This window comes from Mustela nigripes, chromosome 2 (assembly GCF_022355385.1).
Source record: "Mustela nigripes isolate SB6536 chromosome 2, MUSNIG.SB6536, whole genome shotgun sequence".
Classification (NCBI taxonomy): domain Eukaryota; kingdom Metazoa; phylum Chordata; class Mammalia; order Carnivora; family Mustelidae; genus Mustela; species Mustela nigripes.
In genome coordinates, this window is record NC_081558.1 from 142508730 (window position 1) to 142522078 (window position 13349).

Consider the following 13349-nt stretch of genomic DNA (forward strand, 5'->3'; position numbering starts at 1 on the left):
AGCTGAAAACCCACATTCTTTTAAAGACTCAGAACCACAACCAGCAATGTGATTTATGAAATCATTCAGCAGCATTTGAAGAACACTGGGAAAAAAGAGGAAAGTCAATTTAAGAACATATGGCAAGGTAACTTTTGTTGAAGCAAGAACTGGAACTATACTAATCCATAAAAATTTAATGGGCTATTTTATAGGTAAAGGGGATTCTTTCTAAAGATTAGGCCATAGTCTATGTTCTTTTAATTTTCCTTTTTTATAATCTTGTAGCTTTGAGCTAACTATAGAAACAGGGTTAAGTATCCCTGAAGCATTCTGTATATTCCTACCTACTTACTTTCCTCACCTTCTCTCACTAAATGCTGAATTCTGAATGCAGTATTTAATATTCTCAAACATTTCTTTATAACTTTACCATAATGGTGCATATACATGAGAAAAAAAGAGAAACTGTGTTGGGGGGAGTATATACACACATGTGTATTGAGGGAGCATATGGCTCTGCATTTTAACTATATATGAATGAAAGCAGAGTGTACACACTCTTCAACTTCATAGGATTCATCATTTTACAAAAATCAATTCACACATAGAAAACCCCTATAAATGCTTGCTTTATTTAACATTTTTTCTTACATGTCATCGTACTTAAAACTTACCTAATACGTAAACTTCCTTAACTTATAAATACCTTTTATAGTATTTTAGGGAAAGAAAACATAGGTCTTTATAAAATACGTAGCCTTTAATTCATACTGAATTGGTGTTTAAAAATGCTACAGAATTCACAAGAACTTTGGAACTGAAAAGAGAAAGTCAAATGAGAAAATGATGGTGTATTATTTTCCACACTTATCATTGATTGTCTAGTTTACTCTTTTATAGTCTGCATTCACTCATTCAGCAACCTGTTTTTAAGAGCTTACTAAAAGCCAGATGTTGCTCTAAGTTCTGAGGATACTATAGTGAACAAAACAGAAAACATACCTGCCCCAACAGAGTATTGTGGGAAAGCTGGATAATAAATCAGTTAAGTAAGTTAAATACATAGCATATAACCAAGTGCTGATCTATGGAGAAATAGAAAGGAGAGGGGAACAGGGTGCAGGGAAGGGGTGTGGCTTACCATTTATTAAAGAGGGTGGTCAATAGAAGCCCACTGAGAAAATGGCATCTGACCAAGCCCTAAGGAGGGAGGCAATGAGCCATGGAAAATATCTAAGTGTGAGCACTCCAGGCAAGGGGGGTGGCGGGCAGCAGATGCAAATGCCCTGAGGTAGGAATATGTTAAGATCATTTGCTGAATTAGGGGTAGGCCATCATCTGTGTGCTACATTTTTTAAATTACCATACAAGACCAGTGCTCTAACCCCTGAGCTATGGAGCCTAAAATTTACTTTAAATTATACACATACACAGTATATGTGTGTGCATGTATAATATAACCCTTATTCCAGCAATCAAAGATGAATGAACACTTTTATTCATTTTGTGTACTGTAATACCCTATCACCCAAAACAGAGTCTGGAACATTATGAAGTTCAAAGCATTTTGTTGAATAAATAATTGAATCACCTACTCTATGAGGACATATATTAAAGTATCTCTTGTACAGATAACCAAGCTAAGGCACAGAGAGATTAAGACCTGGTCAAGATTACACAGCAGGGAGTGGTTGAGCCAGTCCTGAACCTAGAACTCTAACTTCCAGACCAGTCCTCTCAACCTCTAATAGATGACAAAATATGGATTCTCCCCTGCTGTAAGCCAAGAATCAAACAATGTCTTTCCTAGGCCTCAAGATGTCATACTCAAATTACAATAAAAATCCCAACATACAGACTAAGATCTCAAAATACACCATTTGTTGAACAAGCAAACTGTCATTTAGAAAAAAAAAAAAAATTCATTTCTAAGAGATTTTTATTTAGGAAATGTTCATTCCAGATATAAAGCCTACTTGGGCTTGAAAGGAAGCAATACTAAAATCAGGGGCATTTACTACAGATGCAGTAGTTTTCCTTCTTTGATATCTCAATCTATGTGAATCAAATTTCTGAGATACTTCACAGTATAAACAATTTACAATTTAAAACACAAGAAAATGAAGATACTGGGCAATACCGTCTAATTTTTAAAAACACCCATAAGAACTATATCTGATAAAAACACAAATTTCACAACATACAACTTTTGTCAACTTTATATCTGACAGTGCAAATTTTCATCAGTGGCTAATTTCCTTCTAACATCGAATGAAATCTCCCAACTCAGAACATAACCTAGCAACTAAAACCGTACTGTAACATTTGAGAAACACTCCCAACACACATACTAAATTACTCTATATGCCAGGCATTAATTGATTCTTACAATTAGAATATGATATCTATGTGACAATCAAAAATAGATTAAAAGACATATTAAAAAACCCTAATTTTAGAAGAAAAAAAAATTTCAAGTGGAAAGGATTACAGGAATGTCAACTGAGAACTCAGCTCTTGCAATTCCCACGCTTTGTGATGATTTCAGGTTAAAAGTAAAGAAAACGCCAACCTGTGATGATTTCAGGTTAAAATTAAAGAAAACGCCAAGCTCATCTCAGAGTGACCCGACCTCACTCTCTCTTCACATACCTGGAGTAAGAGATTGATTCTGAAGGAAAAAACCCGGCTGCTGGGGCTGACCCATGAGGTTGTAGCCCCACAAGGTGGACTGTGGATGGTGCAACATCTGGGAGGAAATGGGTGAGTAGTTAGGAGGCACTCGGTATATGTTGCTCTGTGGATACTCCTTCAACATAAAGTTAAAAAAAAAAAGTTATTTAATTTCACAAACTATATAGATAATGAATGCAAGTTCATCGTATCACATTACTTGAGCCAGTGCCTGTTCCGGTGGATAGGGCTGTTTTTATAGAGGGGAAGTTGGAAGGCAAGAGTGTCAGCGTGTTCTCTGCCTAACACTCATTTGAGTAAAAACTTTTGACTCCGGAAACACTTGACTTACGAAGTGGAGGGAAAATAAAAGTTTGTTTATAAAATACTAAAAGCACATCAACACTGACCACTGCCTACAACTGAAACCACACCTTCAGATGCTGAGTTTCTGGAGATCATTTCATCTTGGGTCACCTTAGGAAGCCTTGCTGGTATGTTGGGTCTAGAGGAGAATGAAGCCAGAAAGACCCACAATACTTCAGGACCAGTCCCTGGCCTAGACAATTATTTTATTGCCAGTTTTCAAGGCAGCAACTTAAAGACATAGACTCTCCACCATCTGCCTGTACCCCGGTCTCCCCACCCAGATTTTGTCTTCCTTCTAAGAGATACGAAGTCTTTAAGGTTCACATCCAGGTGTCTCAATTTCCCTGCCACCCCTCAGCCCCCTTCTCTTAGTCTAGCCCTAAAGGATAAAGGAAAAACAAATCCTTGGATCTCTGAAATATAACCCGCTGGGTAGGGGCAGTTTCAGAAGTAGTATGGGAGGAAGGGACATTACCAGGACACACTCAGGAAGTAAGAGAGGTTTAAGGACTTTTGTATCTGAAAAAAACAGAAATCTATCCATGTGGACTGATGAGCTAGGAGAGTCCAGATTTTAGGAAGCGGCAGTCTGGATCTTTTTGAGCACCTCTTCCAGACAAAGAAATATTGGCAGGAAGACTACATGAAAAGAGGGTACTGCCATTCAAGTAGCATCTAAAAGTGATGGTGGTCTTCTCTAGAAAAATATTAATCACCAAGATATCAGCTAGGAAAATAGAAGTTTTGGTTCTGACTTAGGTAAATTAGAATAATTAGACATGACATCTGAATATGACATCATGAAATATTCAGAACAAATCTGAATATTTCTTCCATTGTACAAGAATATCCATGAATTTTTTACAAAATCTCAAGTATTTTTCCAGGTGAATTTAAATATAAAGACATTTTTATACATTAATTCTATAAATGCTATGAAATTATTTCCAAATTACCATCTCATACATTTCTGTTGTTTTTAAGAGCATGTGGTTATAGGTAGGTAAGGTTAATAGGGAAAAAAAGAAATGGAACTTTTTAAAAATTGTGTTAATCCTTTATAAATTCTAAAAGTATGTTAAAGAATACACACACACACACACACACAGAGGATACTAAGAAGGAATGCTAAAATACGAAATCTCAGAAACATCCTACTGTATTTATTAGATGACATGTTAGCTAGGGAAATGCAAATAGTTTTTCACATTAATTTACTACAGGTGTCAGCTGCTCAAAATATGATAAATATTTTAAACATGAGATAATACAAATATGTAAGAAGATGAGATTTTTAGGGATCTAAGAAATTCAAGTTTCAAATGTGAGGAATTATGAGGCACTGAAATATTATATTAATTAAAGATTATTCATAAGAGAAGCCTAAAATTAAAGTAATGAACAGTGGAGGAGGGAAAATCAGAAGCTATAATCCTGTTGTCAGTGACAAGTCACTGTTCATTTGCCATTCTATTAAGTAAGACAGAGCCTTGTTAGGATTACAACTATTACGATAAGGCTTCTAATGCTTTTCCTGTTGCTAGGGACAGACTCTGGGCATGATTAAATCTCCCACTAGGTGTTAGTGAGCCAAAGGCCTCCTGACTTCCCTTACTCACATCAACTCTTGAGCTTGATTTCGTCTTGCGCTTCCTTCCCTTTGTCTTCTTCTCCTCGTCTGTTGTGGTTTTTCCCTGATCTGACAGCTCAGCTGATTTCCTCTCCGGCTCCTGAGAGACAGGAGATGTGGGCTCTTCCTCTTCCTCCTCGGGAGGCAGGGGCAGCGGCTCGAGGTAGTAACTTCGGGGCTTGGGCATAGGGTGTGTGTGATACAGCAGCAGGTGATGCTGTTCCTCGTACTTGATCACCTTTCGGTCTACTCGGACAGTCCCGAACCAGGCCCAGGAGAGAGGCGCTGGGTTCTTCTGACCCTCAAACAAATCCCAGGGGGACACCTTCTGCTTTGTAGAGACCTGGAGACCCTGTGGTTGAGATAATGCTCTGTGAGCTCACGTTCAGATCTTTTCCTAACTCAGAGGCAAGCTTGCTTAGGACATGGATACAAAGAACTTTCTGGCTGGTGGGGAGGTTTAGAGCGCCCTAGCATGCAGCAGACAGGTAAATGCACCAGCTCAGGGTTACCCAGCTAGATCACTGGAGAGCCACAGCAAGAATTCCATCCCTGAAGTTCAATTCTGCATTTCTTTAAGCCACATGATATTCTGTTCAGGCTGCAACACCAGGTGGTCCAATATACTTTACTATAATTAGGTATTTTTCATTTAGGGTTTTTATTGCTTTGTTTTGCTTTTAGGAAAAAAAAAACACTTTTTGGAAAGTACTGCAATGTTGACCTTTATTAAATTATCATAAATTATAACCCCTTGGATCCTAGTTTTTTGTTGTTGTTGTTGTTGTTTTTGAGATAAAACAAAACTTCAGAGTCAAGTTACAATCAACCTCTAATTGGACTCAAATTAGCTTCAGTCCAAACATGTTTGGCCTTGATTCAGTATAGGAATCTTTCACATACTTAATAAGCCAGTTTCTGAATAGTTAAGGAATACTACTACAGAAGTAACTCATACCAACAGGTGCAAATAAAGTCCTTTAATTCAAGCTTCTCTCCACCAAGTTTAGAAGAGGAAATGCTACTCTGTTTCTGAAAATAAAAGTTTCCTATTTTTAACATTAACTCGTGATGTCTCTTGGTACTTTCCTGGGCATACCAACTTGAAGAAAATATTTTTCCTCAGAATGACCCCCAAAACAACTAACCAGACATTCCATAAGATATGAATGCTCCTGTTCTTATCAACATAAGTCTTCCATGGATGGATTAATCCAAAATCAAGGTTCATTTACCATGATAAATTGACTTGTTTCCTAATACTGCCTTGAGCTTGGACTTCTTTCCTGAGTGCAAAGACCAAATACCCAAATGGTTTTTAGATGTCTCACCACTAGAGAGCCAAATGAATCTACAAACTCAACCAGCCCATAACACTAGCTTTTTCTGTCTCCACACTGGTAAGAGTACTTGGGTTACTCTGAATTAATGCAGCATTGCATTTCTCCCAAGAGTCTCCTTCTTTTTTTACCTTTGCGAAAACTCTTCCATGGACCTGAATTATATTCTTCCTTACTTCCCAGCTAACTCTTAATCCTTCAAAATAATTCAAGTGTCAGTTTTGTGGGGGACCCTATTCTGACTATCTACTCCTTACCTGAGGGTGGGTGACAGCAATTTCTCAGGGCCACCTGACACTCTGTACCATGACACACAAATCTCACCACACTGTGATTGTCTACTTCTGCTTAAAGGTAAGAGCTCTGTCTTTCATCTCTGTGGTTGCTCCATGTTCACTATAAGAACAACCACTCTTCTCATATTTAAGGGAAACTTGTTTAATATCCTATATAAAACAGGTGTTCAATGAAATATCGTTTAACTGAGGAGAAAATTAAGTACCATCGCCCTAAAAATATTTTTTACTCAAAATAGCTTACTACATGAAGAATTTATCAATCAAAATTTTCTCATCTAAACGTATTATTGTCAACTCTGAAGTAAAATCACACCTGGTCTTTGTCTTCTTTTATTTTTACAATACATTTAAAAAAATATTTATTTGAGAGAGAGCACTCTGCTAAGCAGAGAGTTAGGGACTGGGATCTATTCCAGGACCCCCAGGACCCTCAGGACCCCGGGATCACGACTGACGTGAAGGCAGATGCTTAACCAACTGGTCCAGCCAGGTGCCCCTTAACAATACATTTTTACTTAGTTTTCCTTCAGCAGGTTTCACAAATTCACTTAAGTTAAGTTCATGTACAGCACTAAATGAATATCTATACAATAATGCCAATGACCAAAGCATATAAATGACAAGACTATGCTTAAAAAAAATAAATCAAGAAACTGTAAAATTGAGGCATTTCCTATACCCTATAGGAAGACAAGAAAATATATACAAGAAACAAACATTTACTCTTGCCTGTTTTTTATCTATAGAGTCGAATCCAGCAATTTTGTTTCCCTTTGTGTCAATCAAGGAACCCATAGGTTCACAAGTGATGACATCACACGTCTGTTTTGGCAAAGGTAGCAACTGTCGAACTTTGTCAATACTTTCTGATCTCTTGTCTCCTAGCTCTTTCTAAAAACAAACAAACAAACAAACAAAACAAAAAGAGATAGAGAAGTGGGACAGAAATTACAACGAAGGCAAAAGTTAGTGAGAAGGAAGTTTCTCTATGAAACATTTCCTTTTTTGTAGCCAGAATGTTCCTTAACCTCGAACATGGTCTATGATGCTGCTTTCAATTAGAGTAGTGAGTATGTTTCATTTCTTCTATTTAAGTAGAAAATAGAACACATACAGTGGGACCCTGGTTACACAACAAGTATCGCAGTGCTGAAATGACAAAAATCCCGTGTAGTAGTTGGCAGCAGAAGGCAGAAGCTGCAGCACAGAACACGTTCTCAAATCCAGGGTCAGACCTCAAGGTAATCATTGGTTATTTTATTGCTATGGTCGTCAGACATATTGATCTTTTTTCTTTTCTGCATCATTTGTTTACAGTTTACTTCAAAGATTCAACTACTGGTTTTCAAATGAATTGGGTTTAGAAATATCAATGTAAATGGTTACTTTTCAATTATACGAGCCAGTCCAAGCATGGATTTATCCTAAATCCAATGTGGGCATCTTTGTTATACATTTGATAACAGATTTCTAGAGTTCCTTGAAAGTTAAATATTTTGTGAATATCATTTTTTAAAGAAGTATCTTCAAGCTATGTGCTTATAACTTTTGAGTACTAGTAAGCTGAGATAAGGCAAATAGCAAAATAACCGTATAACATCTAACTTAACACAGTAAATTAAGGTAAAATGCAGTAATAAAACAATGCATAAACTACTTGAGATCATAATATATAAGCAGGTCACAAACTTACTTTCAGTTTCTTTACTAAATTCATGTATGCACGTTTGTTCTCTTCAGATCCTCCTGGGGATGCATTTGATAGGTCTGAGGCTAAAGTTCCATTGATTAAAACACCCAGCATGTCAAGAACTGTTGTGAATAATTCACTAAGAGGGGGAAAAAAATAATTTATTTTCACCTTAGAGCAAAACCAAGATACCCTTAACTAAAAATCATTTTTATTTAAGGCACTGAACTTTGATGGTAACTAAGAGAGTAAGAGGTGATTTGTAGTCAGCCCATCAAAGCTTCTACTAGGCATGTATGCGGCGTGCTAAATGTGAAGTAAGAACATACTTGTTAGTGTGCATGTCAACAGTTCCAGAAGTAATGATCTGGAGGAGGAGGAGGGCCCAATCTGTCGTCCATTGGGTGCTCCTCTGCACAGTGTCAAACATTCCGCCCACCTGGCATGAGAAAAAATACAATAAAAATCTATTACAATGAAAATACCATCCCCATCACTTTATGTAGCCAATTTTGATTTGTTAAAAAAACAAAAAGACAGACAGAAAACAATAACAAGACTCTAATTTATGGGTTATCATACCTTCTCTCTTACCTAGCTACCTATTTGTCACTGTTTTTTGGTTCCTTCAGCACAGGTATTTGGTCCTTCAAAAAAAGGGGGTGGGATAGGAGGAGAAGAGGGACCTGAGCGTGGGCACAACATCAATATGAATTAAATAATAGGAAAATTAACTTTCTTTTGTCCTAATCTTTCATAACACCCAGTTTTACCATATAACTTTAGTCCAATCTGAAGAGATCAAAACCAGGTGAGTTGATTATCTGTGACTTTGTGTTATTCAATTACTACTGCATCTAAGCCTGTTATCATACTAACACTTGGAAATATCCAGTAACACAGACGACTGAGGAGCAGGAGACTCGTGTATGGGAATTAAGTTAATGACAACTGCCAAATAACAGGCAAGTCCTCCTCCTCCAGAGTAGACTTCACTAAGACTTGTTCAATGGGAAAAGAAAAATTCAAAGAAATGTGCAATGTGTGAGAAATTTTCAATGTTTGTATAGCCTCCCTGTCCAATTTGTTTTAATGACCAATCTGATGGAGAGTCTGACAAATTTTGACTTATGGCACATTTTTATATATAGGTTTTTAAATGAGTATAATAAAAGCTAATTCATCTCAAAACAGTAACCTTCTCAGACCTACTCTTAGCACAAACTGAAAAGAACGAGAGGTTCCCTGGGGTGGGAGGTACAGAAAGCAAACCGATGCCCCAAATTCCTACACCCTCTAGAAGTTAGACCAGACACGAAAGTCAGCACCAAGGAGGACAGACACGTGAGAGACAGGGGAGTTGTCAAAGCAAAGAGTGGAAGGCCTCATACCTTGTAACGAAGGGGATGACCAGAGAAGAAGTGGAGACCTAGAGGTTATTTTCACATTTAGGCTAAGTGTAATGCAGAGAAAGAACTAGGAATGCCCCTTACCAAATTTAGGCGAAGTTGCAATGCTTCATGCATCATCTGCCGTGCTTTTATGTCGTCCTGGTATCGTTCTTCTCTCCAATTACTCAAAATCTAAACCAGCAAATAAATGGGAGAACCCAAAACTTATTTTCCCTATTAAAATAGATTGTTTTTCTTACATTTAAAGTTACACTGAGCTTCCTACTGACAGTCAAAAATAACTTCTTCCTTTAACGAATAACAAAGCAAAATTTTAGCTTTCTTCCTTCCTTCCACGCAGACAGAAATCTGGCTATTTCTGGCTGGTTGCCTTTCTAGGTGGAAGAAGAAAATATTCATCTATTTACAATCCTTTTAAATAAGTGTTAAAGAAAATGCTTTAAAGGAAGATGAAGTTAAGATTAACAAACAAAAAAGATTATTTTTTCAATATGTTATTTCACTGGTCTTACTAAGATAAATACCGAACAAACAGAATTACATCTTATATCAGTTCTGTGTTACATTTCTAGGGACCTCCTATGAACCCTAGCAAATGTATGATTTTGATGTTTTATTGAAGGGGGGACTTGCTGTCTTCCATGTCTCTCTTCATTGATAAAGAAGTGAGTACTATTTTGAAAAATATGACAACTTTGACATCAGTCAAGTGATGTATTGTTCTACAAAGTGAGTGCTTTCACTGATTCAGACTAATGTTAGAAAAGGGAAGGTCTGCTTAGGAAAAGCAAACCACAAGTGGGCAACACCCTAGAATCAGATGACGAGGGCAAATTCCCTCTCCTTCTGCCATGCTCTGAAATATGGTAACAACTGAGAATCATCCTATTAGTTAAAATGAGTCACATGTGGAAGTAAGCTGCCCAGCAGATGAGCTGTAAGTATATATGGCATGATGGGAGGACAGCATTTCTCCAATCTCATCAATATAGAGTCCTCTCCCAAGTCAGACGTGAGGGTCCAAGACAGTAGACACAAACCTATATCACAGCTTTCATTCTATCAGCAGGAAAAATAAAAATAACAAGCTGCATGAACCAGAGCAAGGGAACACCTAATAACCATGGTCCAATTTTTGGAAAGTAATCAAAGAGGGCTTCCATGAGGAGGTGACACCTGAGACCACAGTTGATGAAATGAGGAAGCAATCCTCCTATTATCTAGGAAGAAAGCGTTCCATGTGAAAGGAAAAAGAGATATAAAGGCGTTGCAACGAGAATCTGCTTTCCAAGTTCAAAGGATAGCGGGGAGCCTGGTGGCTCAGTCAGTTAAGTGTCTAGCTCTTGATCTCAGCTGAGGTCATGATCTCAGGGTCGTGGGGTAGAGGCCCACCTTCGGCTCCATGCTCGGTGAGGAGTCCGCTTCTCTCCCTCTTTCCGTCCCTTTGCCTTCCCCCCAACCATGCCTGCTTGTTCTCTAAAACAAATTAATTTTTAAAACATAGCAATGGGGTCAGTGTGAAAAGTGGAGTGAGCAAGGTATGACTAGTAGGAAACAAGGCAGAAGTGGGAGCCAGGGCAAAATCATGCAGGCCTCAATAAGCCCAGACTTTGACTTTTTATTCTAGACATAGTAAGAAACACTGGAGTATCTTGAGCACCAGAGTAACCGCTGATTTACATTTTAGAAATGCAGTGCAAAGGACAGATCTCTTAGATCTTAAAGGCGAGAGACGATGAGAGGCCCAAATGAGCTAAGTATCCTTGTTCACATTCATCTAGTATCATCTACGAGAAAGACAAGATGTCATAGAAACAGAGGGCCACATGAGGGCTCCATTTGGCTCTGTAGCAGGATAAAACATTCTACATGACCAATCTACCTACTTTGCTCAATTCCACACTTTCCAATTTCTGGTTTCATCACGCCACTTCCTTGGAGTACACAGAATGCAAATCCCCCAAAGAGTGACCAAGAGAACTGTGGTTGGTAGAAAGCCAAAATTTAAATTCTTTGTACACGAATCAATATGCCTTCTGATTTTGAAATTAGCACTCAAGCTGAGACCTTCCAGATAGGTGGGGGCTGAGCTGGAGAAGCTGGAGAGAGGTTTCTCTGTCTTAACACCATACATGCAACACACATTGCTCCAGGTCCTCTCCCACAACACAGGGTCAGGAGAGGAGCAGATGTGAAAGTTGCATGCAATGTACAAAATGTTATTTTTATAGGACACAGACATTTATTCCATGCATAATTACTCTTACAAAACTGTGAATCTTGTGATGCCTAGAACACCAGGTAGGAGAACAGGGCATGGATTGTGTCTCCCTGCATCTAACCAAAATATGCGGTTATCTTATTAATTTAATCTCAGTATTTGAAAGGAAAAAAAAAAAAAGAATGCCATTAAAAAAAAATACTTGCCTGCCTTAATAGTCTAGTATACTTTACCTGATTAACTTGATTCTGAAGAGATGTTAAGAGGCCTTCCCGTTGTTCATCTTGTCCCTTAAGGCAGGTAAGGACCAGTGAAAGGAAAGGTTGTTGACTCAAAAGAGACATACTACAAAGGAAGTAGTAACAGCAGATTTAGTTAGAAAGGATGGGTTACTTCCTGTGCAACATAGATCTCCTGCCCTTTGGTTATTGGCCCTTATTTATTTTACTATTAGCAAAGGGAAAGGAGTAGTAAATAGCCAAAGCCTACCGGAAAAGTTAAATCATAGCTCTACTAACAAGATTAAAAGCCACTGTGATGCTTCTAAATAATTTAATATGCTCTCTTATCCTTGAAGGCATACCCAAACTAGCATAAATTCATACTGCAGGAGCGTGTTGGGGGAGTGCAGTGAGAAGAGTGTTTCTATTTCATAGAATTTGAAAGACACACATCAGCAGGAATAGGACATTATACACAGAACAAAATGAAAAATTTTTAAATTTGTCACACCAAGCTATTGTCAAAGAGTCAAGGAATCAGGCCTGTATGATTCTTGTGCTTGTGTTACTTTGTAGCAAGTTTCTTAAGACCAAACAGGGTAGGTACTGATAGAAGTAAGATCAGCACACCTAAGTCCTGAGGACCCAAAGGCAGTAAGCTTATTAGTGACCCACCATATCTCAAAGCCTCATCGTAAGAGGTGTGAAGGCATCTGAATTTAAAAAAAAAAATCTATTATCGGTTGTCATTTTATTAGCATTTCTTTAATTATTGGATACAAATCATACTGACAAACTAAATGCTATGTTGGAAAAAAAATTCTTAGAAGGAGATCGAGACCCAATTATTTCAATGTGCGTCCTCCCTTTACCAGCAGAGCTGGGAGAAACTGACTTGGGACAAGTCATCCTCAAACTTTGCAATACCATCTGTACTGCTGTGGGGATAATGTACATACAATGTACACGCAACCATGCATTAGAAATTAGATTTCAGAATTAAAACTGAGTCATCTGGTGGATTGACTGACCTTTGCAAAGGTGATGCCAAACAACCAGGTAACAAACAAAATACATGTAAATCTAGGTCGTTACCAAGATGCACTTCAGTTAAAGAGCATGGTCTCAGGAACCAGATGACCTGGGTTTAAACTCCAGTTTTACAACTCCTTAGCAGTGTGTCCGTACCAAATTAACTTTTTGGTGCTTCCCTTCCTTCAACTTAAGAAAGATATAACAACAGCACCAACAACACATGACTGCTATGAGAATTTAAAAGTTCACATATGTATGCAATGAGTTTTATACAATGGCATTTCATAAGGGCTCAAATAAATTGTAGCTACTAAAATATTATTAAAATATTATTCGTGGGGCACCTGGGTGGCTCAGTGGGTTAAGCCACTGCCTTCGGCTCAGGTCATGATCTCAGGGTCCTGGGATCGAGTCCCACAACGGGCTCTCTGCTCAGCAGGGGACCTGCTTCCCTCTCTCTCTCTCTCTCTCTCTGAC

General features: G+C 38.0%; 2 protein-coding genes across 2 annotated transcripts in view; one reads left to right on the top strand and one right to left on the bottom strand.

The window, feature by feature from the left end:
* The window catches only part of MED12L (mediator complex subunit 12L), a 323861-nt gene that overhangs the window by 33655 nt on the left and 276857 nt on the right, over positions 1–13349 (bottom strand). The window contains exons 32-38 of the mRNA XM_059391731.1: positions 11850–11961; positions 9477–9566; positions 8313–8422; positions 7987–8122; positions 7023–7184; positions 4644–5006; positions 2635–2791 (exon numbers count right to left, since the gene is read on the bottom strand). Coding sequence (XP_059247714.1) covers positions 2635–2791; positions 4644–5006; positions 7023–7184; positions 7987–8122; positions 8313–8422; positions 9477–9566; positions 11850–11961 — 1130 coding nt within the window. The remainder of the gene's footprint in view (positions 1–2634; positions 2792–4643; positions 5007–7022; positions 7185–7986; positions 8123–8312; positions 8423–9476; positions 9567–11849; positions 11962–13349) is intronic.
* Positions 7429–13349, top strand: part of P2RY12 (purinergic receptor P2Y12) — a 45210-nt gene continuing 39289 nt past the window's right edge. The window contains exon 1 of the mRNA XM_059391729.1: positions 7429–7534. The gene's annotated coding sequence lies outside the window, so the exon portion shown is untranslated. The remainder of the gene's footprint in view (positions 7535–13349) is intronic.